The 26,603-nt window shown below is 36.4% G+C and overlaps 1 protein-coding gene across 3 annotated transcripts in view; it reads left to right on the forward strand.

The window, feature by feature from the left end:
• KIAA1328 (KIAA1328 ortholog) overlaps window positions 1-26,603 on the forward strand; it is a 205,115-nt gene that overhangs the window by 51,678 nt on the left and 126,834 nt on the right. For 2 of the 3 annotated variants that reach the window (XM_040984919.1, XM_040984920.1), the window contains exon 6: window positions 22,842-22,981. In XM_040984919.1, coding sequence (XP_040840853.1) covers window positions 22,842-22,981 — 140 coding nt within the window. The remainder of the gene's footprint in view (window positions 1-22,841; window positions 22,982-26,603) is intronic. The other variant, XM_040984921.1, reaches the window with a different exon arrangement.

Raw genomic sequence — 26,603 nt, forward strand, 5'->3', positions numbered from 1 at the left:
GCTGTGAAATCCACCCTGTTCCTGCATAGCCTATTTGGGCTGTTTTGCTCTGTCTCTGCTCCTGATTGAATCAAACAAATCAGCAGGATGGACATTTGCTTGCTTGAGTTCACCTCCTGAGATTCTGGTGACCTCTCCTTTCCACCTGGCTGCTGGAGCTTTTGCTGTCAGTGAGCTCAGTTCACCATTCACTGACTGCCACTGAGGTGTCTAATCACTGCAACACCACACCATTGTCTCTGCTGCTTTACCCTGTACACCATTCTCCAGGTCTGGGTGCCTCTCTGTTGTTGGCCTGTCCTGGAATGTGCCTTCTCCATCTGTGTAAATGTGTCCTTACCCTATTCCATCAAATTGATTCTCCCATTGTGACTTTCTTAGCTGTGATAAATATATTATGAAAAAAAAAGTCAGCATAGGGAAAACTGAATAAGGGATATATGAGAATTCTGTAATATATTGGAAACTTTTCTCTAAATCTTATGCTAAAATATATGAATTTTAACATTAATTAATCATATCATTATGGCAAATGTGTTTGTTAGAGAATATGCCTCCTGTAAGTAAACACAATTGGGAATAGTAACTTTTTCCTTGATATGATCCTTTTCACTGTGCTTAAAAGGAGGGAGTAAAGGGAAACGATTCCAATTGGACGTGCTCATTAAGAACAAGCATGTGTGATTCAACTGGAAAATATGTACGTACAGTGTAGGAAAACCTGGGATTCTTTTGTTGCCCAGAAGTGCTTGCTTGATTTGGAAGGAACTACATAAACTGTGCTAACATTGACTACCAACTCTAGAGCAATAGAGACTTTTCTGTTCCTATTGGATCAGTATGGGTTTCAGAGCACTCAAGGAACAAGTGGTAGTGGTGGTGGTCTAATTGTTGCTGCGTATCCCACCTTCCTTCCTGGGGAGGAGATGAAGGTCTTGATCCTGTAAGCCATGAGTGAATGGTATAGTGACTGAGAATAAACCCTAATGCCGTACTGCTGGGACTTGAACCTAGGTTTCATGGCTTCCAACTGCATAATCCTCAGCAGTCTCCTTAGTTTTGTTCTCTCTGGTTCTTCATCTGTAAAATGAGATACTAATTTCACCTTGCAAGGTTTCTGTAATAGCTGTAAACTTAGAAATAGCTAACATGTACCGAGTGACGTCAACTGTATATCTGTTCCTTTATTTGTGATTTTTGAGCTTCATTAATGTAGAATATTGTTGCTATTGTGATACACTTCTATAACTTTAAAACGTTTTTTTTTTTTCAAATCTTCACAATTTTTCTGCTTGGATTTCATTTTCAGTAGTTTGACAATGATATCCCTTCTCTGTGTGTGTGCTCATCTGGCTTTGAGTTCTTTAAATTTCTTTACTTTGTGGTTTGTTAATTTTGCAGGTTCAAGACCTTATTTCTCTGGGTATTTATTCTGTCCCTTCTGTCTCTCAGCTCCCTCTGAGTTTGCAATTATATATATTTGCTAAAACTCCACAGGTCTGAGATTCTCTCTTTTTATTTTCTGTGTGTTTAATTTTATTTTTCATCTTATTCTTCCTTTTCAGGGCTTTTGATTATTTCCTATACTCTATCCAGTCTGTTGATAAGACCTTACAGGAATTCTTTATTTCTTGTATTTTTTTAGCTCCTGCATTTACACTTTTTAATACAATTTCACTTTTGTTTGATTGGCTTATTATTTCCTGCTTGTATTCATTTTTTTTTCACTAAATTTTTTATTTTAAAGTTCCCATCTACTAATCCTGTATGTTAGTCATCTCTGAATCTACCTTGTGGACTGTTTTATTTCTAGAGTATTGGTGGATGTTTCTCCTTAGCGTTTGTGTCATTTTTCCCTTAATGTTTTTATTGTGTTTTAACAAATAGCAAAGACTGAGGTAAAATGCATTTATGCTCAGAAATGGGCACCCATTTCACCCAACAGACATATAGTTTGTGATCTGAGGCAGTCTACTTTATAGCTGAAGTAGACATTGTGATATTGTTACTTATGCTTACATTTAGTATACCTGATTTTAAGTTCTGCTAATGCTAGGCTTCTACTATCTTATGCTTTCTCTGGGTCCTGGAGTACTGACATTTTTTATTTTAGTGCTCCTAGTTTCTGAGTACAAGTAAATATTATGGACAGAGTGTTTGTGTCCGCCCCGCAAATTCATATTTGAAAATGCAAACATGATATTAGGAGGTGGGGCCTTTGGGAAGAGGTTAAGATAGAATTTTCATGAATAGAATTAGTGCCTTTGTAATACAGACCCCAGAGAGCTTTCAACCCCTCTTTCTGCCACTTGCAGACATGCTGACATTATTGCTCAGTGAGTTAAGCTGCCACCTGCAGTCCTGGCAGTTCAGCTCCCTGCTAATGTTCCTGGGAGAGCAGCAGAGAAAGAGTCCCAAATACTTGGGTCCGTCCCTCGTGGGGGACAACTGATGGAGATCCAGTCTCCTGACTTTTACCTTGCCCAGACCTAACTACTGTGACCATTTGGGGAGTGAATCTGGGGATGGAAGATCTCTGGCTCTCCCTCTCTCTATAACTCAGCCTTTAAATGAATGTCTTTGAAGACAATCTGACCATGCTAGCAGCCTGATACCAGACTTTCAGATACCAGAACTATGTGAAAGATATTTTTGTTGTTCATAAATAAGCCTGTGCTACAACAGTCCCAGCTTATTGAGACATCTAAGCAGGAAGTGTCTGCTGGCCTTTTATTAACACCTTCCAGGTTTTACTTTCCATTAAGGAGAGATCCCAGAAGCAGGGAATTTGTTCACATGCATGACTGAGGAAGGCTGTCTTAGTTCTTTTGTTCTATGCTCATTTTTTCTCGAAAGCACCTCAAACAGGCTGTGAAAAAGACCTAGCATGATCTAAACTGTCCGGTAGCTCACAGCCAGCTGTTTTTATCTGCCTTTATGGCCATCTCTTTCCCTGGCTTCTGTATCCTTTCCAAGGTTTATCATTCTTTGGAGTTCAGATCACCTGATTGTCTTGTGACCTCACCTTTCTGTGGAGCTCCAAATAAGATCATTATGAGATTATCTGGCTCTTTCTCATTATTAATGTGGAAGCATCATTCCCCTGAGACTTCAACTCTTCTAGGTCTCTCTTCTAATGTTGATGGATATTTTGTGGATAAGTTACATAGTTCCAAGAAGAAATACTTGACATTTATCATTCTGTATTTTCTAATTTTGGATATTTTAGTGGTAGCCTTTAATACTTTTAAAATAATGCTAGCAGTGCGTAAATGAATAGAATTTTTGAATCTCACAAAGCAATACTAGAAGGTGTGCTGCTCAATGAGGTTAGCTGTGCAAAGTGCTGCTTTGATTCTATTATGGTACAAGAATGGCTTTGCTGCTGTGCTGTGCATCTACTTACAGAATTCACTTCATAATTCTTGGTCTACACTTTGATTAGATCAGATAGGAGTGATGGCCACTCCTTTTTCTCTTAATTCTTTTTAAATATAAGATGAATAGAGTGCCTCCTTCAAAGTGAATCTGAAAGTTATGGGATGGCATTAATGCTATCACAGTTCCATAACAACAGATAGTAATTTTAAGTATGAAAAATTCTCTATCAGCTTAAAGCCTTGCATTTGCCAGCTTAAAGCCTGGCTTTTTACCTATTCGCATTTCATTTATGTATTTGTTATATACCTCTAATGATCTTCCAAAATGAGGAAAGCCATTTCTTTTGCTTTTTATTTTGTTGTAATGAAAAACAAATAGGCAAAATCTTAACACAATAGAAGCCTTGGGGCTAGAATCTGGGTTTATAATGACAGTTTAGGACATCCTGACTGGTTTGGTTTGGTTTTGTTTTCTATATGTGGTCATATGGTTCCTAGTTTGAGTTGACCTCTAACAGCCCTAGCAGTGTATATTGGAATTTTTTCTCTGACTTAACACATGTAAAATATTAATTTAATAGCTTTTATTTTAAGCTAAGAATGACATGGTCAGTAATGTACCATTTTGCAATGTTTTTCTTGATTTTTGCTGTAGAGAATATATGCTATGGTGCAATTTTTTAAATTGCCAAACTCAGCTGTTTTAATTTTTAGTTTTGTTTTAACTTTTGATAATTTTCTTATGATTTTACATTTTGTTTACAAGGAAGTTTTTGCTCGTGGAATTTTACCTTTTATATTTTGCAGAAAGCATTATATGTAATTTAACAAAATAAGTTATAAAATATTTAAATCGTAAACACTTAAAATATAATGGTCTTTTCTAGGATAAATTGGGTTTATTCCCTTTTTTGTCTGAAGGACTTATCTAATTTCTGTTTTAATCATTTAGATTTCTTGTAGCTTATTATGATTTTACATTTTCAAGGGCACATAGAGGTAAACAAAAGAAGTCAGTTTGCAAGATTTTTCCAACCTCTGTGTTTTTTCATCATTTAGATATGATACAGTTTTAGATCAGAGTCATGCCACTAATATTCACATTTCTACCTATAAATGAGAGACAGTTCTTCTTTTCAAAGAGAAACATGCTAATAATTCATGCATTGCCTATGGATCAGTTATGTAGAAAGCCTCCCAGATTCTCAAATATTCAAGATTTATTTTCCTGTGGTTCGTTTCTAGAGTAAATTCCTGTCTGCTTAAATCTGCAGTAAATGACTGAGAGCAGTGGGGCTTCTCCCACTTCACAGAGGCATCTATACTGAATCTCAGCTCTATGTCCATTAGCAGTGCTGTCACCCTCATGGGAGTTGGTAGGAAAAATCATGGTGACCCAGTTTGCAACGAAGGGACACAAACACAAGGGATAGCAAGACCAGGGAGAGGAAGATGGGTGAAGGCAAGGTCTTCAGCTGCTGAACTTTTGAAGGGTTTTTGAGAGTTCCAGTTTTTAAAACAGGCTTTTTACCAAGTGTGCCTCTGAGAAGATTTTCTCCAGATGTTTTGTCAATTTTTTTTAGCCCTACTCTCACACTAATTACTTTCGCATTTGTCCCACAAATGGAGCTTCTGGACATATACCCAGTTTATAAGGGAAACAGATAATAAATTGAATCTCAATCTGTGTAACTTTTTCTTTGTGTGTTTTTCTTAGCTCTTATTCTCATTTTTTGTCTGCTATTCCTTAGTTTGAGTCTTCTGATAATGAATCTCCTTACATGTATTTGTGTTGCCATCCTTGTGAGAGTAACTTTCACTACTTGAAAATAGTTGTTTCTCCATTTAATAAACCAATGAAAGTTTTTAAGTTACAAGGGTGAAACTTGGACAAAGGAAAAACATATTTGTTATACTTGTATTGCTGCAGTGTGATAATAAGATCTATAAGAAATCTGCACTTCTATTTAAAATTTGATCCAAGTTAGTTATCAAAGGGCTAATCCCTCTTAAAACCCAGTCACTATGATCTTAGAAGCCTCTTTTTATCTGCAGAACAACTGATTTTCATTCACAAATTCTTCAGCCTATTTTTTTTTCTGAAATCCTGGAAAAATTGCAAGCTTAGTCCTTGTATTTCTCAATTGTGTTATGACACAGCTTGGCAAATCATGGCTCATGGACCAAATTCAAGCAGCTTCCTCCTTTGTAAGTAAAGTTTTATTGCAACACAGGCACATTTACTTAGTTATGTATTGTCTGCAGCTACTTTTGTGGTGTAGTACAGTGGCAGAATTGAATAGACCATATGGCCTGAAATACATATAATTGGACTTCTAACACCAGAAGTTTGCCAAATTGTAAGTAGAAATCTTCCACCTAAAGTGAAACTGTCCTCCCTTTCCTCCTTTTCTTTTTACTTACACTTGAAGTCACTTAATAAAAACAAAGTTTGGACCTCTTTAGTATAAGCCTGTCAGCTAAAGACTAAAGTATCATTGGCATTTCCCCCTGTTACTGAAAGCCACCCTCAATATGCCGGCTTTACCATTTCAAATGACGTATGATCAGTAGTACCTGTTGGCTGCTACCTGCAGACCCTACAGTTGGATTGGTTTGATAGTAGTCAGTGTTTTGCTGTTTCTGTTTGCATCTGGGGTACAGGGTTTTCTCCTTCCGTAGGCCTCTTCACTGTAGACACAGTGTGCTTGTAAGATGAGGAAGGAGAAGAGGAAGCTGCAGTCGTCTTGTCCTAATGAAGTAGCAGGCTAATCAGTGGCAAGTGTATACTGCTGTGTACACCTAATAGGAGGTAGGGCAAGGGAGCTGTTTCATCAAAGGATTTCTGCATTCTTAGCATTTTAAACTATATGGCAGTGTGCTTGTATTTGTAAGGAGTACATGGTGTTCAGTAAAACTGAAAAATACTCTTACCACAGCAACTTTTAGAAGGATGCTATTATTTAAATCTTTCCTTCTGTTGGTTTTAAATCATTGTAATCAGGACACTCAGTTTAGTGAGTTATATATAATACGCAATGAAATGTTAACTCTCTTTGGTTTTTAGAATTTTGTTTTTTATTTCTAATGGTAGATAATTATATGGGGTTCAATGTGATGCTTACATTGTGTCATGATTAGATCAAATGGACAAAACTGTTATCTTGCAGACTTGTTTAAAAAAGATTTACTAATTTTTATTGCAGAGATATATTTATAGAAAGAAGGAGAGACACAGAGAAAGATCTTCCATCTTCCAGTTCACTACCCAAATGGTCACAGCACCCAGAGCTGAGCCAATTGGAAGCCAGGAGCCTCATTTGGGTCTCCCAGGCAGAGGGTTCCAAGGCTTTTGCCCATCTTCCACTGATTTTCCAGGTCATAAGCAGGGAACTGGAAGGGAAGTAAAGCAGCCAGGCTACAAACCAACACCTGTATGGGATACTAGCACTTGTGGAGAATTAGCCAATTAAACCATCATACCAGGCCCTTCACATTGCTTTTGGTACCACTGATCCTATCTATACCTGCGTGAGTTTGAGTTTTTTAGATTTAATATATAATAAGTGAGATTATGTGATGTTTGTCTTTCTATGCCTGACTTATTTTGTTTAGCATAACTTCTAGGTTCATGTATATTGTCAAAAATGACAACATTTTCTTCTTTTTAAAGGCTTATACTCCTTTATGTGCATTATCTGTATTTGTGTATGTTTATATATTTATTTAATGATAGATATAGAAGTTCCTTCCATGTCCACGCTATTGTGAATAATGTGCCATGGATATGAGAGTACAAATGTCTGTTCAACATACATTTTCCGTTCCTTTGGAAATACACTCAAAAGTGGGAGTCATATGATGGTTCCATTTTTAGTTTTCTGAGGAACCTCCATACTTTTTCCATAATGACTCTATTAATTTTCATTTCCAGAAATAATAGGACTGGGGGTTCTCTTTTGTCCACATTCTCACCAACATTTACATTTTATCATTTTGATAATCGCTTCTTGGCCTTTTGGCTAGATCTAGTATCATTTTGATAATAGCTGTTCTAATAGGTATGAGATTATGCTTGTTTGTGATCTTATTCAGAATTTTCTTGGTGATTGCAGATGTTGGGTATTTTTTCATTTAGTGCCATTTATGTATGAGGAATATCTGTTTAAATGATTTACCCAGTTTTTATTGGTTTCTTTGGTGGTTTTTGTTTTGGTTTGTTTTTTGTTTTGTGTTGAATTCCTTATATAGTTGGGATATGTTCCCCTTACCAAATGTTTATTTTATTTCTATTTTTTCATACTTTCTGTTGTTTCCTTTGCTACATTGAAGCTTTTCAGTAAGTTATAATCATCACATGTATTTATTTGGGGTTTTTTTTTTGGCCCATTTTTTTATGTAATTATGTCCAGTAAATCCTTGCCCAAACCAACACATTGGAGCATTCTTCTTATAGTATTTTCTTCAAATATTTTTATACTTTAGATCTTATGTCTGCTGTAATTTATTTTATTTGTTTTTGTGTATTGTGTGAGATACAGATTTACTTTCATTCTTCATGTAGCTATCCATTTTTTTTTTTTCCTAACACAATTTAGTGAATGAATTTTAACACTGTGTTCATGACACCTTAGTGGCACATCAGTTGACCTGGAAAATCAATTGGTCTGTGCTGTTTTTCATATATATGTTTTAAAAATCATTTTATGCTTGTGGCACAGTAGTAGCCTAGCAGCTAAAATCCTCTCCTTGAATGCTCCAGGATCCCACTGGATGCTGGTTCTAATCCTGGCAGCCCTGCTTCCCATCCAGCTCCCTGCTTGTGGCCTGGAAAATCAGTGGAGGACGGCTCAAAGCCTTGGGACCCTGCATCTGCGTGGGAGACCCGGAAGAAGCTCCTGGCTTTGGATTGGCTCAGCTCCAGCCGTTGTGGCTGCTTGGGGAGTGACAGACAGACAGATCTGCCTGTCTGTCTTCCTCTCTGTATGTCTGACTTTCCAATAAAAAGAAATCTTTTTTTTTTAAAAAAAATAGGCATTCTAGCTAATTCGCTAGTAAAACATTAAGACTTTGATGACTTTTGCTACTCTGTGGAAGTGCAAATAGACAAAAATGGATTCTGGAACTTTGTTATAGTGAGTTAGAGCAGCTCAGCATTCCAAAGAGTACAGTGTACACATATCAGTCACCTGAGCAGCTTGGGGAAATGCAGACTCTGACCCAGGTCTGGAGGCAGACCCAGGGTTTTGCATTTCCTTGCAAACTCCCATGTTGGAGAGCTGTACTGGGTTCCTGGTTCCCAACTTTGACCTGGCACAGTAGCCTCTGCCTTGACAGCGCTTCAAGAGAGGGAACCAGTAGATGTCAGCTTGCCTTCTGTCTCTCAGATAAATAACTTTTAAAATAACCTGGTAAAAGTACAGCATGGTTTAACACTTATTAAATAAATAAATAAATAAATAATTCTGACACCTTACCTGGGAAATACTTGAAGTATGTTTCTACTTCATTCAAAATGAGGATTGAATGGGTTGCTAATTTTGAGTAGAGGGAGAGTTACTGAAATTGGATGGAAAGTTGTGCCACCACATGTTGGTGGGTATGGCTCATAGTACAAAATGAATGCGGTAGCCTGTGGACGTTTGTGGTGTGAGCCTCATGTGCACCTTTTTTGTATATTTCTTCTGGGCTTGGAACGGCTGAGTGTGGTAGTTTTGTTTTAACCTATACCAAGTGTTTCTTGCACTAATGCATTGTTTACAAATCACATATACTGGAACAAATTTGTGCTTTCCCAGTAAATGCTGTAGCAGACCTGACTGGATATGAAATTTCACTTTTTTATTTTATTGCAATTCAGTTGCATGGGCACCAGGGGGAGTGGTAGGTTCACATTTCACAGCAGCACCAACTGACCAGTGCTTTTCTTAGCTTTACAGCTGCACATATGGTAAATTATTATCATTTTATGGTTACAGTTATAAGCAATTTGGTAGAAAATGACAGCTAAATTATACAGTGTTACTTTCATTCATTTTAATTTTGTAATCTAAATATATTTTTTAATTGGAAAACAAAACCCAGAATAATTCTTAGGAGGAGGCCCAAGCAACCCTTGCAAAGACCCAGTTTTCTGCCCCCAGCTATACTTTGTGTTTCACTTTCATTGACCTCTTGTGTATGGCAGCAATGGGAGTATTGAGCTGAGATTGCCTGTATTGTGGGGAGCGGTGTTTTGTTTTTGTTTTTGTTTTGTGTGTGTATGTGTGTTTAAGCTACATTATCATGACTACTACTTTCTTTAAAGGAGCTTTAATAATTAAGCTAACAAATGTAAAAATGTTTAAAATTTCTGGAAAATCCTAGAGTGCATTCCCAAATCATGCTTCAGGAAGCAGTTCTAGAAATGAGTTCCAAACTGGACAAATGTGCTTCTGTGACACTTACCAGAATTTGTTACAGTACTGCCCAGAAAGCTCCCTGGCTGCAGGGAGCAGGGCATGTTGACATCTTCATTTAAACCCTGGAATTGAATAAACTGCCACCATTTCAGGACAAAAGTATGCCTTGTGAGTGCCTTGTTGCATTGGGGCTTATAGGCATTAGTAGGGACATTGCTATAAGCCAACTTTGCATAAATATCTATTATGCATAGACAGATGAGACTGTTTTTGAAGAACCTGAAGTGTTATTCATAGTATTTATTTCAGTATACACAGTTTCTCCATAAAGCCTTCATCAAATGTTTTCTTGACTTACTCAGCATTGATATCTGCTGATGACTATATGGAGATCTTTTTATTTTATTTTCAAACATACTCCATCATTCTACATGGTTTTATGTACTTGAGAACCATTACTGAACTGGGGGAATGGTACATATAAACTGCTTCGTCATCGAAAGTGTTGGACTCAGTAATGTAATGATTATAATCTTTATTAACATAAGCAGGTCATATCAGTAAGTTTGACCAGTGTAGGAGGGTATTTAGCATTTTTAATAGCTTTTAAGTCATTTTAAAATAGTTACTGTGCAAGCGATATAGATAGATCTAGAAAACAAGTAACAGGTGTGAGAAAACCACATATTATTAAAATTGTTTTGAGGTCAGTTGGAAAGAAAAAGGAAATTTTATTTCTAGGAGTAATGTATCTTTAATTTCATGCAGTGTGCCTTCTCTTTTATTGTATGTAGGTTATCCTAGCCTAGTTCTTTCGTCTTACATGCCGTTATGGACTCACATCAAGGATAAAGAAATAAGAAACTAATAATGAGATTTTATTCTCTGGTGAAGTAAATTTCATGTTTCCTTTGAGTGAAACTTGTATGGATTATTTGCATTTTCTTTTTAAAAATTACATCATTCAGCAATATAATGAGAGTGCTCTAAATAGTACCAGAGGGATGTAAGTTTTGAGGGGCATTGATTTAAATGCAAGAAGTCAACATAATGATTTGAAAATACTGGAAATAGTTGTAGAAATTGAGGGTTTATACACTTTTTCATACTGTATGAGTCATGTACTATGAAATACAGATTCATATTATACTGGGCATAATAATCATATTTGTAACACCGACTGCTAAAGAACTGTATATTATGCTGTTTTTCTGAAATAACTACAAAATAGAATTTTGAGAATCAGTAGGTTATTTCAAAAGTTCATGGAAAATGGGTTAAAAGATAAGATTTTTTTTGGTGCAAATATATTTTTGAAGTCCAAGTATACAGAATGCTTTTTAAAAGTTCATGGATGATGCAAATTATGGGGAAAAAAACTGTATAAATTTCAAATGTGTATCTTTTAATTCCATTTTCCCACCAATTTTTAAAGTGGATTCTTACATTGAATTTTTCATTCAGTATAAGGTTGGTCATAGGAAATGTGTTAGAAATACAGAATAGGTTCTAAGCCATTATATTAGGAAATATCTGTTTCCTGGTGAGTGAAAAAATGGGTTGTCCATGAAAGACATTAGGAAGGAGCCATCAGTAGGGAATAACCCAGTGGGCCAATGACTAGCAAACTGAGGAAGGAAAGCTGAAAAAGGAGGATATGGCCAGTGGAAATGGTAAAAATCTACCCTTCTGCTGTTCAGAAGATATGAGATTGGAGAATACATGTGAGACCAGGGGCAATAAAGGCTACGTACATTGATTCCAAAAGTAAATTGGAGTTGAAGAAATTGAGACTGTGAGTGAGGATTACTTATTACAGATTTTTGATGATGAAAGGGAAGAAGGACAGGTTAACATCTTAAGAAGAAAGCATTGTTTCAGAAGAACCTTTCTTAGGATACACTTAATTAAAGGCTTAGGAACAATAGCCAGAAATGATTAAGATCATGAGAATAATTAAATATTTTATAGGACTGTGTTCTAAATGATACAGAAGAGAGTGAAATGAGGAACACAGATGGATCAGTTTTCTTAAAATCATGAATTTCTACTCTTTGGAATTTGCCTAAGTGAAATGAAATCAGCATATGAGAGTTATCTGTAGTCCCATGTTTATAACAACTGAAATCACAAAAGCTAAGATATCAAATCACCACAGATACCCATCAGCTGATGACTGGATTTTTAAAAACATAAAATGCATGTGCACATGTGCGTGCATGCACACACACACACACACACACACACACACACACAGTAGAATACTACGCAGCCCATAAAAAGGCTGGAATCGTGTCTTTTGCAACTAAATGGATGCAATCGGAAACCATTATGCTTTGTGAAATAAATCAATCCCACCAAAACAAATACCATGTTTTTCCTGCTTTGTGATAACTAATACGCAGATTACCAACAAAATGTAATCTTTATGAGCAAGATTATTTTGGAAATTGATTGTTGTTTATGGCTGTTGTATATATGCTGAAGAATAGGTTTTTAAAAATTTTTCTACTTTCTAAATGTTGAATTCTTTTTTAAATTATTTTTTATTATTGTGCTATGATCCATTTTCATAGGCTCTGGGATTTCCCATCTCCCTCCCTAAGTTCCCTCTCCCTGCATTGATATCCCCTCAATATTACAATGCATGGTCCTTCATGAGCCATGAGTCATGGTCCATCATGTCATAAGTCCATCATATTATTGAAGTGTTTCCCAACACTGTAGGCATGGACAATGTCAGAGAGTCCAGCATCCTACAGGGTAATTTCAGCTGTTTCAGTGGGAGTCCATCTTTGACCTGAATGTATACAAGCATATTGCACTTTGTCTCCACACCTGAACATATCAGTCTGCTACACTTCCATTATACATCCCCTTAAATATAGAGCCAGTGAACACAGTCCATAACAGGGAGAAAAACAGTAAATTTTCATCAATATGAAGTTAAAGAATTTGCTACAAAAATACCAGTGTGTCACTAGTGATAAAAAAAAAAAGAATCAAAAACCTTCTTGTAGAAATTGATGCTATTGCATGGCTGAAGTGGCACTGAAGAAATTATAATAAAAACTAGCACATCATTACCCATGAGATGTAGCAAAAAATAGTATTGAAAGGGACATTTGCAATCTCAGGTGTAAGTCTCATATGGATGATCAATTAATGAATCAGAATAACAACTGAAAAAATACAAATGACTAGGAAGTGCGAAAAGGTAAAATTCACAGCAAAAATAATTAGATTTGACACCAAAAAAAAAAACTGCAAATGGAAACACAAAAGAGCCATTCCCTAGGAAAATGAGCAAAACAACCCTTCAGCCATATTAGCATTGTCACCAGCATTGCCAACCACTTAAAATAAAAGATGAAAGAGAAATGGTTCCAATTTTTTGCTCTTTGGGTCGTGACATTGTTGTGTGGTCAAGTAGTAGGGAATATAGTTTTTTGTTGTCCAGGTATACTTAGAAGTTTCATTGGGAGTCCACCTTTGTTCCTTAGGAGAGATATCTTTTGTTTATTTTCCTTGATTCTTGGCAGTCTTGTCTGCATTACATCCTTTGTGGGGTTACATGTGTATGTGTTCTATCATGTATTTTTGATAGAGTTGTCTTACATTAGAACGAACATTTGATATCTGTCCTTTTGGGATTGGCCCATTTCACTTAGCATAATAGTCTCTGTTTGGGCCCATTTGGCTGCAAACGGGAGCATTTTATTCTTTTTAATGGGAAAGCAGTATTTCATGCAGTAGATGTACCACAGTTTCTTTAACCAGTCCTCTGTAGGTGGGCATCTAGGTTGCTTCCATGTATTTGTAATTGTTGATTGTGCTGCAGTGAATACAGGGTTGCAAGTTGCTTTCTCATATATCAGATCCTTTAGATATTTTCACAGTAGTGGAAATTATGGGTCATATGGTAGGTGCATTTTCAGTTACCTGAGTGTTCTCCATACTGACCTCCACAGTGGCTGCACCAGGCTGCAGTCCTACCAGCAGTGGAGTAGGGTTCCTTTCTCCCAACATCCTTGTCAGCAGGTGTTGTTGGTAGTTTCTGTAAGTGGGCCATTCTCACTGGAATTAAGTGGAACCTCAGTGTTGTTTTTATTTGAATTTCCCTTATTGTTAAGGAGCTCGAGCATTTTTTTTATATGTCTGTTGGCCATTTGGATTTGTTCCTCTGAAAAGTGCTCATTTCCTTTGTCCATTTCTTGACTGGTTTGTTTGTTTTGTTGTATGGTTATGTTAGAGTTCTTTGTATATTTTGGATATTAGCCCCCTAAATTCTTTACCTAATGAAGGTTAAGCCAGTGATTGTGAAGTAAACTTCAAGTATGCCATTGTAAAAAAAAAAAAAAAAGAAGAAGAAGAACAAGAAAGAAGAGGAGGGCACATGGGTGGGAATTAATTCAGAAGAAAGACTAGGGAAGGAAGTAGCACTCTACTCTTAACTCTATATTGTGAAATACTTTAAATGTGTTTATATAAATAAAACTTTTAAAATTTTTAAATAAAAATGAAAACACATTAATTTATTGAACACTTAATACCAAAATCTGAAGAAATTATATGTTGAGATAGGATTCATGAGGATTTGGGGGATTTTGGCAAGTTCATATTGGTCATCTACTTAGTAAAGCAAAATGTACAAAAGCTGAATAAATGTTGTACTTCCCTGTAAGTTTCTTTTTAAAAAAATCTATATCTGATGATATTGTAACTTGTTTCAGTTTAGAAAGAAGGGAAAAAGAGTCTATTGTGTCTGCCAAACATCTGTACTCTTTGTATTCTACCTTCTTAGTATTCAAAAATTTCTTCCTTAATCATTTCCTTCCTGCCTAGAGAGTTTTCTTTAGTCATTCTGTTAGAATATATCTACCCGCAGTAAATTCCCTTCACTGTTATTCATCTAAGAATTTCTTCATTTCTCCTTCATTTCTGAATGATGTTTTTACTGCATATAGAATTATGAGTTGGCAGTTGTTTTATGTCAGCACTCAAGAAATATGTCATTTCCTTCTGGCCTTTATATTTTGTGATGAAAAAAAAAAAACACTGTCATTCGAGTTTCTCCCCTGAAATAATGCGTTGCCTCTTTCTTTCAGGATTTTCTTTGTATTTGGCGTCAAGAAGCTTATGATGTGTGTTGCAGTAGATTTCTTTGGGGTTGTATTGTTTGGGTTTACTCTACTTCTTGAGTCCAGATTTAAGTGTCTTACCCAAATATGGGTAATTTTCAGCTTTTGTTTCTTTAATAACAACCTCTTTTCTGTCTTTCTGTTTCTACCCCCAACCTCTTTCTGTTCACTTTCTGGTACTAATAGCCTCTTAGACTCTGTTTTCTCTTTGGTCAAGTTGAGGAATGTATATTATTTTCAACCTCACTTATTCTTTTATCCTTGTGGAGAGGCATCCCTAGGCGGTCATGAGGGCAGAAAAGGAGGTGGAGGCAATGACTGAACTCCTGCTGCCTGCTCATATGTCCTGATACCTCTCTAGGGGCTAGACAATCTAGGTAAGGCTTCCACTAGCAGTCTTCCCTTGCTTTTTTTTTCTTTTCTTTTTCTTTTTCTTTTTGTGGGTTTTGCTCATTGACACTTCTTAGTTTCTGACTTTTGCAATGCCCAGTGCAGGATTTAAGAGACAAAAACTAGCTGAAGCACTATTCTACTGTCATTCCCAAAGCTCTGAGACCTCTACCCAAACTACCTTCTCTCCATTTTCCCGTCAGTTTGTTTTGTGTGTGGTACCTAGAGTTTTAGCTGCACTTACTAAGAGAACGAGAATTGTGTTTACTCCATTTTGTCTAGAACCAAAAACCCCACTACATGTGTTTTATTTTTTTTCCCATAAATTGGGTTTTTTTTTTTTTTCTGGCTACTCACATTTACTCAATTTTAGAAGCATATCCTGCTATATTTCGTTGTCTTATCCTCATCTTGGATATCTTTCCCTTCTTCTAGCTCAGAAATGGGTGGCTGATTTAGCTGATTTACTTTTCAAGAAAAAAAAATCGCTGCTAGACACAAGTAGCGAAGTTCCTGGCTCCTAGCAGACTTATTTAAAACAGCTACATACGCAGCAAAAAAGTAAAATAGAAATCACTAGCTGTAACTATTGTATTTGTTACTTTTAAATTTTGTAGTTGGTCTAATTGTTTTTAAGAGTTCCTAGTAAAAACCCAGGCCTCGGGGATTGTTTTTAAATACTGCCTTGTAGATTGTTTTACTTAGTAGGAAACAGTGTTAACAAAGCAAACCCTAACTGCTTGATTTTTGTGGCACTGTTAGTTTTCCCCTGGATTGTTTTAGACCATTCCTTTATAATAGTTCTTATGTAGAAAAGCAGGCAAAAAAACTGCGCTTTTTTTTAACCAGTTTTTTAAACAGTCCATATAACTCAATTATATTAAGAACCAGTGAAGTGAAGTTGTTCATAAAATGCTTTATTACCTTCTGTCTTTGCAGCATTTGCTGAGTTTAGATAATAAACCTGTACCAGAAGTTACTTAATTTTTCTCTGAATGGCAATTTGCATTTGTGATCAGCAGCTTCATTTTCAAAGAAACAAGTAATGAGCTATTTCTACTTCTTTTGCCAATTTAACCTAAAAATGTTAGATGTGATTCTATTGTACATGAACTTTCCCTTTCTACTGCGATTATGAATGCTATTTTATCAGCTTTGATTTTTGCTTAAAATTATTAATATTGGGTGATATTGTCATGCTGTATTAAAAGATATATGTCCTTTTGTACTGAGCTTTGCTTCACAAAGTGTTTCTCACAAGGCCAGTTATACTGAGGATCCTTCAGAGTCTGGAAAGTTTCCTGTGCAGACGATGTGCAGTAGGCTATTTTGTCAGGAATTTACCCTTTTTGAAATTGGAAAATTTCAAATGTTAATCATTGTTACGCAAGTCACCTTAAAGTTTCAAGGGAGGAGGGGTGTGACACTTTTTCTTTTACAGTTCCAGGCTACTTTCTTGTAACTTACAAAAGGCTGGATTGATTTAAAACAGATTTTCCAGTGGGGAAAGTATTTCTCCTTTAGGTCTAACCAAAACATGGAGTCTTTAAGTAAAATCTAAATTTATAAAAGCAGGTTGGAAGTAAAAGAAAAAACATGGCTTTCAATCAATGTTTTTTTTTTCAATCTTATTTTTAGTGTCTGCAAAGAATGGAAGTGAACATTGTCTTGGAGCATTATGTGAATATGAAACTGTGAAAGAAGAAATTAAAGTTCCAATCAATCTAGCACATTGATAGTTTGCTTTCTAGAATATCTGCGTATGAATTTTTAAAACTTTAGCTTTAGAGTCGAAGAAACAAACCTGGGGTCTTCGTTGTCTAAGTGGTTTCCTAAAAAACAACCAGATGTAATGAACTGAGTCAAAAAACTGACTCTTAGGCCCGGCGCGATGGCACAGTGGTTAAGGTCCTCGCCTTGCATGCCCGGGATCCCATATGGGTGCCGGTTCTAATCCTGGCGGCCCCACTTCCCATCCAGCTCCCTGGCTGTGGCCCGGGAAAGCAGTCGAGGACAGCCCAAAGCTTTGGGACCCTGCACCCGCGTGGGAGACCCAGAAGAGGTTCCTAGCTTTTGGCCATTGTGCTCACTTCGGGAGTGAATCATTGGATGGAAGATCTTCCTCTCTGTCTCTCCTCTCTGTATATCCGCCTTTCCAATAAAAATAAAAAATAAATCTTAAAAAAATGTTAAAAAAAAAACTGACTCTAATGAATCCCAGTTCCATCTCTGCCTCTGCCCCATATTTCAGATTCCATCAGAAATGAGGAAAGGAGCTAGAAAGTGCAAAAGGAGCTCATTAAATACTCCAGTTAGATAACACAGTTGTATCAATGGGTTGTACTCACCCATAGTTCACAATATAATAAGCAGGTATAAACATGGATGTAAAATTGCTTTGTCTGCTAACACAATCAGATTTTCTTTCTACCAGCAAGCTGTTTTCCATTGCATATGCTATTTGTCAAAAATTACATGATTCCTAAGTCCCAGAATTAAGATTTGAACCAAGAATGCTAGATTGTCATCAAGATCTGTACTTTTACTGACTCTTTATTACAACCTTTGTACTGCGTATGCTTCATCCAGAGTATTCCAAAAGCATTTGTTAAATGAGTGGGAAAAAACTTGGTAAGCCAGTTTTGCTACCTATGGTGTGCCTCTTTCTGGCTCACAGGAGACTTCTTGGTTAGCAAATCATTAGCTCATAATAGTTTGTCACCCAACTTGATGGTCAAGGGCACATGGAGGAGTAGGAAGCTCTTGGGATGCTGACCTAATGCTTGGGGCTCTGCTTGGCCCATGATAACTTAGAGCAGAAGTAGGAAGACAAGAAGAGATTGAATGAAGTCAAACACAGAAAGTAATCCAAAAAACCTATGTATATGGAAAACAAAGCAAAAAAAAAAAGCTTTCTTAAAACACTTAAAACATTAATTTTCCGATATAAAGAAAAGTTGAAGAGAATGGTAGTGAATTGCCATATTCTTCTACCTAAATTTCATAACTGTTGAGGTTTAGCTAAATCTACTTTGCCTCTTCTCATATAGAAATTTATATTAATATGTAAATTATCATGTATAAAATATATAGAGATAAGTTTATAGATTTATTTACATATCAAATACATTAAAAATTTGTGTATTTGTTCCTGAACCACTTGAAAATGGCAGGTATCATGTTACTCCTAATACTTCATACTCACCTCCTAAGAATAAGAATATAGTACTAGCATCCTATATGACCTTCTCATTTCTTCTGTTCCACTTTTTTCTCCACTTTCCAAGTTTTCAGATTGACCAAATTTGACCCTGAATCCTCCTCACGCCAGCTCCTATTCCTGCAACACGACTGTATCTGATTATTTTTGAGCATTTCATTGTATTGTACCATAACAAGATGTTTCAAGCTCACGTTGTGGTTTCCTTACCCTAGAATGGAATTTAGTTGTTTTCCAATGAATTGCAGTTCCAAAAAAGGAGAATTAAAAAAAAAATTACTAGTTCATCTTTGTCCCCTCACAGGAGCTTTCCTTCATTTGGTGCTGTATTGGATTGGCGTTACTAAATACCACATTCAAGTGTCTGAGGTGTCAAACGCAAGGTCTGGCCACCCGGCAGCTTAAGCCAATTTCTCTCTCGCCTTTTCGGGGCACTTCCTCTCTCCACTTCAGGTTCTTCTACCATACAGAGTTTTTTATGTGTTCATCTCCCTCTTTATTCTGCTTTGACCTTTAGCTTCATTTTTCCATATATTGTGTTTTAAAATCAAGACTTAAGGCTTTGTAAAATGAGCATTACACAATCCATCTCAGTTGTATAATTCAATATTTAGGTATTGATGTGATCTTGTTTAACACTAATTTATGCTATGTTGTCATAGGAAGAGTCTCTTTGAAAGATTGTGATGACTGCTCTTTTGCCCGGTTTTAAATGGTGGTTGACAGACTCGATTGCATTAAATTCATGTCATGCTTTGCTGTATACTTTCTCTTAGGTTCATTTTACTACGTCTGTTGCATTTTCCCCTGTCAGTTGGCCAGGACTGAGTCAAATATATCTTCTTTTCATTGTATCCCCCAAATCCGTGAAGAGGGCATTTTACCCACATTTTCTGAACATAAATCTCTCTCCAGATGGAGATCTGAAGTCTCATTGTGCTGGGGCGGACAGAAAGGGGGTCATTTTGAAAGCTGGTGAATCAAGAAAGACATAAAAAATTGATAAAGATAAGGCTACCTGTTTTTATATTCTGCCACATAGCATGTGTTTAAATGAATTTGCCTATAATTTGTCTCAAATGCTGACATTGGACTCCTAGGCTGTATAATTGGGCTTGATTTTTCCAGAGTAAAATTCATACCCTGTGACCAGACTAATATGTTCACCTACTATAAACATTACTGCCTATGGTAACAGCTAAAATAAAAAAATTCTTTTTATATACATAATAGCTGGCACAGACTCCTGCAGCCTCCACAAATCATTCCTGTCTTTTGGAGGCTGCTGCCAAAAAGTGAGGAAATGTAAAACCAGCCTGGTGTAAGATAGATGGACTCTGAAAGCTTACTAACTTACTAACTTGTTTAAACATTGTTCATATTACTGTTACTTTTGCTATTTTAAGATGCCAGGTTTTAAACAAGCTCTTTTAATTAATAAAGTGTTTCAGGCTAGTGAACTGTACTTTCACTGTGAACCAGGTCTTCTATAAGCTATCTCTGACTACTTTTTGTTGGGGCTGTTAAAGGTTAATAATGAGGATAATGCAGTAATTTTTATTTAGGCAGTCATGATTGGCAGAAGTTATTAGAACAGGAATCTTTCCAGAAGCAGTAGTTAGGTTATGAAAATGATAGGGGTACTGAAACTAATCACCATTTTTGTCATTTAAAAATTATTCTGGGGCCCGGCGCGGTGGCGCAGTGGTTAAGGTCCTCGCCTTGCATGCCCGGGATCCCATATGGGTGCCGGTTCTATCCCGGCAGCCCCACTTCCCATCCAGCTCCCTGGCTGTGGCCCGGGAAAGCAGTCGAGGACGGCCCAAAGCTTTGGGACCCTGCACCCGCGTGGGAGACCCGGAAGAGGCTCCTGGCTCCGGACCGGCATAGCATCGACCATTGCGCTCACTTCGGGAGTGAATCATTGGATGGAAGATCTTCCTCTCTGTCTCTCCTCTCTGTATATCCGCCTTTCCAATAAAAATAAAATAAATCTTTAAAAAAAAATTATTCTGGGGCCAGCACATCGGCTCAACTAGCTAATCCTCCACCTGCAAGCACCAGCATCCCATATGGTTGCTGGTTTGTATTTGGCTGCTCCACTTTCCATTCAGTTCCCTGCTTATGACCTGGGAAGGCAGCAGAGGATGGCCTTGCGACCCTGCACCCACGTTGGAGATCCGGAGGAAGCTCCCGGCTCCTGGCTTCGGATTGGCTCAGCTCTGGCCATGTGGAAAATAACCAGCAAATGGAAATTATTTTTCTCTGTCTCTCCACCTCTCTGTAAAACTGTCTTGACAATAAAAATAAATAAGTCTTTTCTAAAAAAAATACTTTTTTCTACCCTTAGTCATGATGACCTGATGCTATGTGTGGGCAGTGATTCCTCTAACAACAGTGTACATAATTAATTGTTAAGAGGAGATTCAGAATGATCTGAAGAAAAAGGGTCTTTGGGGGATTACCACAATGGAAAGTAAGTATCAGAACTCTGTTAGGACCAAATCTAACTATTTAACACCGTTAGATAGGGTTGTTTCCCAGACACCTATTTATGAAGGTATTATTACCTTTTTGATTTTGTATTTTCATCCTGTATATTATATGAGTTTTAGGAGCTGTAAAAGAGGGTACCCTAAGTTAGGTTACTATGATTTTTTAAATATTAGAGTATGAAAATGTGGAGAGTCATATGGGCATAAAACTTTATGATGGTGGCTTTTACTGATGATGCAATCACTTAATGATGTTATATAAAACAATACCAAGACTATGTTAAGTTACAATTCCTTTATGTTTAACTTCCACTTGGAAATTTCTAACTACATTTGGCATTAATTATGTTTACAGTAACAGTAACCCTGTCTTTATTCCTATTCCTACTTAAAAAAAACTTTTTTGAGATAAAATTCACCTAAACTAGAATTAAATCCTTTTGGAATCTAGAATTACATGACTTTGATTATATTTCCAAAAGTGTACAGATATCTTCCCTAATTCTAGAACATATTCATTATGTTTTCCCTAAATCCTTTACCTGTTAGCAGTTACTCTATTTTTCCCCACCCTAATCCCTGGCAACTACTTAATTAGTTCCTGTCAATATGTTTGCCCATATCAGATATTTCGTATAAATGAAGTCTTACAACATGTGGCTTCTTTTTGTCTGACTTATTTTACTTAGTATAATGTGTTCAAGTGACATTCCTATTGTACTTTATAGCAATACTTGACTGGTAAAATAGTAGTTCACTGTATTGGCATTCCACAGTTCTACATTTTGTTTATCTGTTTCTCAGTTCGTGGACACTTAGGTTTTTTCACTGTTAATAATGCTGCTTTGACTAAGCACGTGCAAGTTTTTGAGCAGATTTATGTTCTCAACTCTCTGGGGTATCTAAGACTGGAACTATGGGGTCGCATGATAACTTAGTCTCACTTTTTGAAACAATGCTAATTTATTTTTTAAAGGATCAGCATGATTTATTTTCCCATTAGTGTCTAAGAATATTCCAGTTAATCCACCACTTTGTCAGCACTTGTATTATTAGTCTTTAATTTTGGTTGATTATCATAGTATCTGTGCTTTTGATTTACCTTTCCCTAATAGCTGGTCATGTTGATTATCTTTCCTTGTGCTTCTTGACAACTTATATATTTTGGGGGGAAATGTCAAGTCAAAGTCTTTGCCTTTTATTGATATTGGATAAAGTTATTAAGTTATATAAGATCTTTATGCTTTTTGGATACTGGTATATCGTATATATGATTTTTAAATGTTTTCCTTTTATTCTTTGGGTCCTCTTTCCTGTTCCTAATGTGTCTCTTGTAACATAACAGTTTTCAAATCCCATAATCATCTGATCCAGGGTTAAAAGTATAAAATTTCATATTTTCTTCTAAGAGTCTTATAGTTTTAACTCTTTTACATTTAGGTCAATTTAGATCATTAACCACTTTTAGTTAATTTTTATATTATTTATATTATGTTATTTTTATATTATATTTTAAATTATTGCATTCACTTGCTAGGGTCTGCTTTTGTTTTTATTTACTAAAATCTAAAGAATTGAGAGATAAATTTTTCTTTAAATGAGACAATCATTGCTATTCTGAGAAATAATGTTTTATGATCTGGGGAAGGGGAATACATCAGCTTTTCTTTTGACAACTTTATGTTCAGCTAATGCTCTTATCAAATAGCATTGCATTTCTGTGTCTGTTTTATTGAAATTTGCAAAAAAGCACCAATAGATGCAATTTAAGTCCTTTTTTTTAAAAAGTTTTTTCCCTTAATTTGACATCTCACCTCTTCAACTACAGTACAGAGAATGCCAAGAACTTCTAAGCCTCTATCAGAAATATCTGTCAGAACAGCAGGAGAAGCTCACCATGTCTCTCTCTGAACTTGGTGCTGCTAGAATGCAGGAGGAACAGGTAAGCAAATTTGTTCTTATTTTTGTTGTCTTTAATAGATTAGCAAGCCATCAGAAGAGTCATATGTCATTCACATTATTTTGGCTTACAGTATGTCATATCACTAAGATATACAAATGTAGTGTATGATTGAATTGATGTCTTTACCTCCCTCTTTTCCCTTTCCTTTCCTATTCCCGTGGCCCAGATGTCAGGATGTGTGCCACTGGGAAGCCTCTAGTTGTTGAAAGCACAACGGAAGTGGTAAAGAAAGTCCATTACACAGTTTCTTGATGAAGATCAGGCAGCTACTTATTGCTCATGGCAGGCCAATACTTTAAAGAGTTGATACAGTTTACTCGAGAGGTGGGCAACTGAAGGTGATGGCAAATACAATTTTCATGGAAACTGTCTCAAATTCTGAGGTAGATAAACTTTTTGAATGGTGCAAAAATAGGAGCTAAGGGAGGAGACCAAAACAAGGGCAATAAAGGAGATAGGGGCAGTTACATTCAAGTTGGCCTCTGCTCAGGTGACATGGGTCTGGTTGGAGTCATGGCAGTTACTGTCGTCCTGCAGTCATAAATCCAGTCCTCTGGACATGCTGATTGGGGCCAGTGAGATTACTTTGCAGCTTCAGCACGCTTTCTCAAGCCAGCTTCTGGAACTACAAGAAAATATTATTTACCTGTTAGGTTAAACTGAAGTCTGTTAGGTGCAAAATTAGCAGTTAGCTTTTGTTAAACAAAATGGAATAATTTAAACTACTGTTAGAACATATTTCCTTGTCCTGAAAGCCAAGATCCTAAAATGAGTTAGAATAAAGTGGCAGCCAACTTTGATTATTCAGATTTTCTCTACCACTTTGAAAACAGGTGGTTTTTAAAATGGCTCTTGCCTATTGCTGTTCATGGTAGTGTGAAGATCACATTTCTGACCTGTGTTTTTGCAGTTTTACACCTTCCCTGTCCTTCAAGTAGCTGTGTATAGAAGAAACAAAACTGGATGACAACTCCTTTGGCCAAGGGTATGGGAGGGTTAGTGTGGAGAACCTTTCATTTACCCACCCATTTTAATGGTCTTGTTGCCTTAAGATCTTAGACTGAAAGTCAAGGAGTAGTCACTAGGGGGTCCTGAAGACATCTGGATGAGAAGACCTACCCCCCCCCTTTTTTTTTTTTTACTATTTATTTCTGAAATTGGATGAAATATAGCTTTTTCAGATATTAATGATCATGTATTTAAATTTGTAATTTTTAGAGGTTTTAGTAGAAGCCCATTATATTTAAAACTACCTCCCTTTTCCTTATCCTTGAAGGACAAAACAAACCAAAACAAAATCCTAAGTAATAAAATCAAAGTGTTGGCTAAGTACAGGCGGAGACAGCCTCAAAAAGAGATGCTTTTGGATTTTCATTTTGACTTAAGGTTGACTGAGGAAAATTTGAACCGTGTTATCAGGAAGTATCTGTTGGTTGGGTTTGAGGTTATGTTACATAAACAATGAAAATAAAAGCCAGTTAAAGGCCTCTTGTGGAGCTCTGCAGTGTGAAACTCCAGAGGGAAAGCTTCTTTTCTAATACCCAGTGGAGACAGTCACCCTATTTCCTGTGCTGTGTGGTTCTTTGTGACAGGCTTCCTAAGCTGAATGTAGGTAAGCCCCCTTCTTTTCTTTCCATTTGGGAATCTGGTACATTTGACCAGCGAATCCGCTTCCTGGCAGGAAGAACATCATTGTAAAGACTGATCCTGAATAGGGAAGGTGACCTGATTCTCTCCCCTATTCCCTGGCTTCCCTGTGGAGAAGTTAAATGTCCTCTTTGTGTACTCACAAATCCACTGTGCCCATTTCTGTCACCATGGCTTTCTTGCTATTTGTAAACCCGTTTTTCTTCATCCATCTCCCTCACCAGGTGTTTTTAAAAACAGGCATCCTGTTCAGGTGCTGTTTGTACTATCAGAACCGAGCATAGGACTTGGCCTAATATTTCTTTTTATTTTCATTTAACAAATATTTGTGTTGTACATACTATGTGCATACCCTTACACTTGCTAAATTATTGAACCCTAATGCATTTTCACCGAATAGGAATCCCAGAACAGAGGGAACGAGTGTTTTAACCCAGGGCATGGTCAGTAGGTTTGCAAACTCACGATATGATGAATCTAGCCAGTTTTGTTCCATGATTTGTTGAAGAAAATAAAACAAAAACAAACAAAAAAGCTTGTTTTTAGACAGGAGGGTTAAGAAAATAAATATGTATTTAGAATAAGAAAAAGAATAAATAATTTTTAAAAACTTAAATGTCTTTATAAATGGCAGTTTCATTAACATAATGGAATCTATATGTTATATATCTGTGATATTACTGTAATCATTGAAGAAAATTTGAATACTGAGTGTGGTGGGAAAAGGATATAAATGGAAGGCCAAGAGAAAAGGAATTATTTCCCTTTACTACTTAATCCTTATAACCTATTGAGACTTTTGTTATTGTTTTTGTCGCTTGTTTATTATATGCAAATATTATGTAATAATTTCCCTTCTTCCTTTTCTTCCTTCCTTCCTTCACTCTTTTTTTCCTCCTTCCCTCCCTTCCTTTTTTTAAATAAAATCTACAGCTGGTCCTGAAATTCATACTGTAATGTAATAGCTCAGTTAAGAGTTAGTTTTACTCTGTAGTGAAGAAATGTGATATCCAAATGATAGAGCTCAGTGCAACAATGCACACCATTCAAAATTAGACCTATTCATATCTGATCAGTTGAACCCTAGAATTCAACAGAAAACCTAAAGTTATAACATTTTTAGGAGAAACATTTAAAAAAAATCCTGACCTTATTTACCTTGGGTTAGGCAAATATTTATTAGACTTCATTAACAAACAAAAGTATAAAACAAAAAAAAAAAAATTACAGGGTCTGGTGCAATGGCTCAAATTGACTAATTCTCTGCCTGCATGTACCAGAATTCCATAAGGTCACAAGTTCATGTTCCCTGGGTGCTCCACTTCCCTTCCAGCTCCCTGCATGTGGCCTGGGAAAGCTGTGAAGGATGGCCCAAAGCCTTGGAACCACGCACCCGTGTGGGAGACCCAGAAGTTCTTGGCTTCAGGCTGGCTCAGCTCCAACCATTGCAGCCATTTGGGAAGTGAGGTAGTGATTGGAAGATCTCGTTGTTTCTCCTCTCTAAATCTGCCTTTCCAATAAAAATAAATAATTTAAAAATTATAAATTGACTCCATCAAAATTAGAATACTACTGTAAAGATGCTGCTCAGAGGGTAAAATATTTGTATTCCACTTATATCAAAAATATGTGAAGAAGTCTCAAAAAACTCAATTTTAATCAGATAAACCCAGAATCTAATCTAGTATTTCAAATATTTGTTGTTGGCTTTTAAAGACAGATAATAAGGAACAGGTAAAGTAGTACAAACATACCTTTTCTATATTTGCCTTGCTTGTGCCCCTTGTATTGTTTGGTGTTTTATGTATTTTTATGTTTTATTTATTTGAAAGATTGAGTTACAGAAACACAATGGGAGACAGAAATAGTTATCCTCCATCCATAAGTTTACCCTACTACCATCCACACCAGCTGGGGCTGGGCCTGGCTGAAGCCAGGAGCAAGGAACTACATCCCTCTGTTCTCA

Source organism: Ochotona curzoniae, unplaced genomic scaffold (genome assembly GCF_017591425.1).
Source record: "Ochotona curzoniae isolate NIBS_2020 unplaced genomic scaffold, NIBS_Ocur_1.0 contig_43, whole genome shotgun sequence".
In the NCBI taxonomy this organism is placed as follows: Eukaryota; Metazoa; Chordata; class Mammalia; order Lagomorpha; family Ochotonidae; genus Ochotona; species Ochotona curzoniae.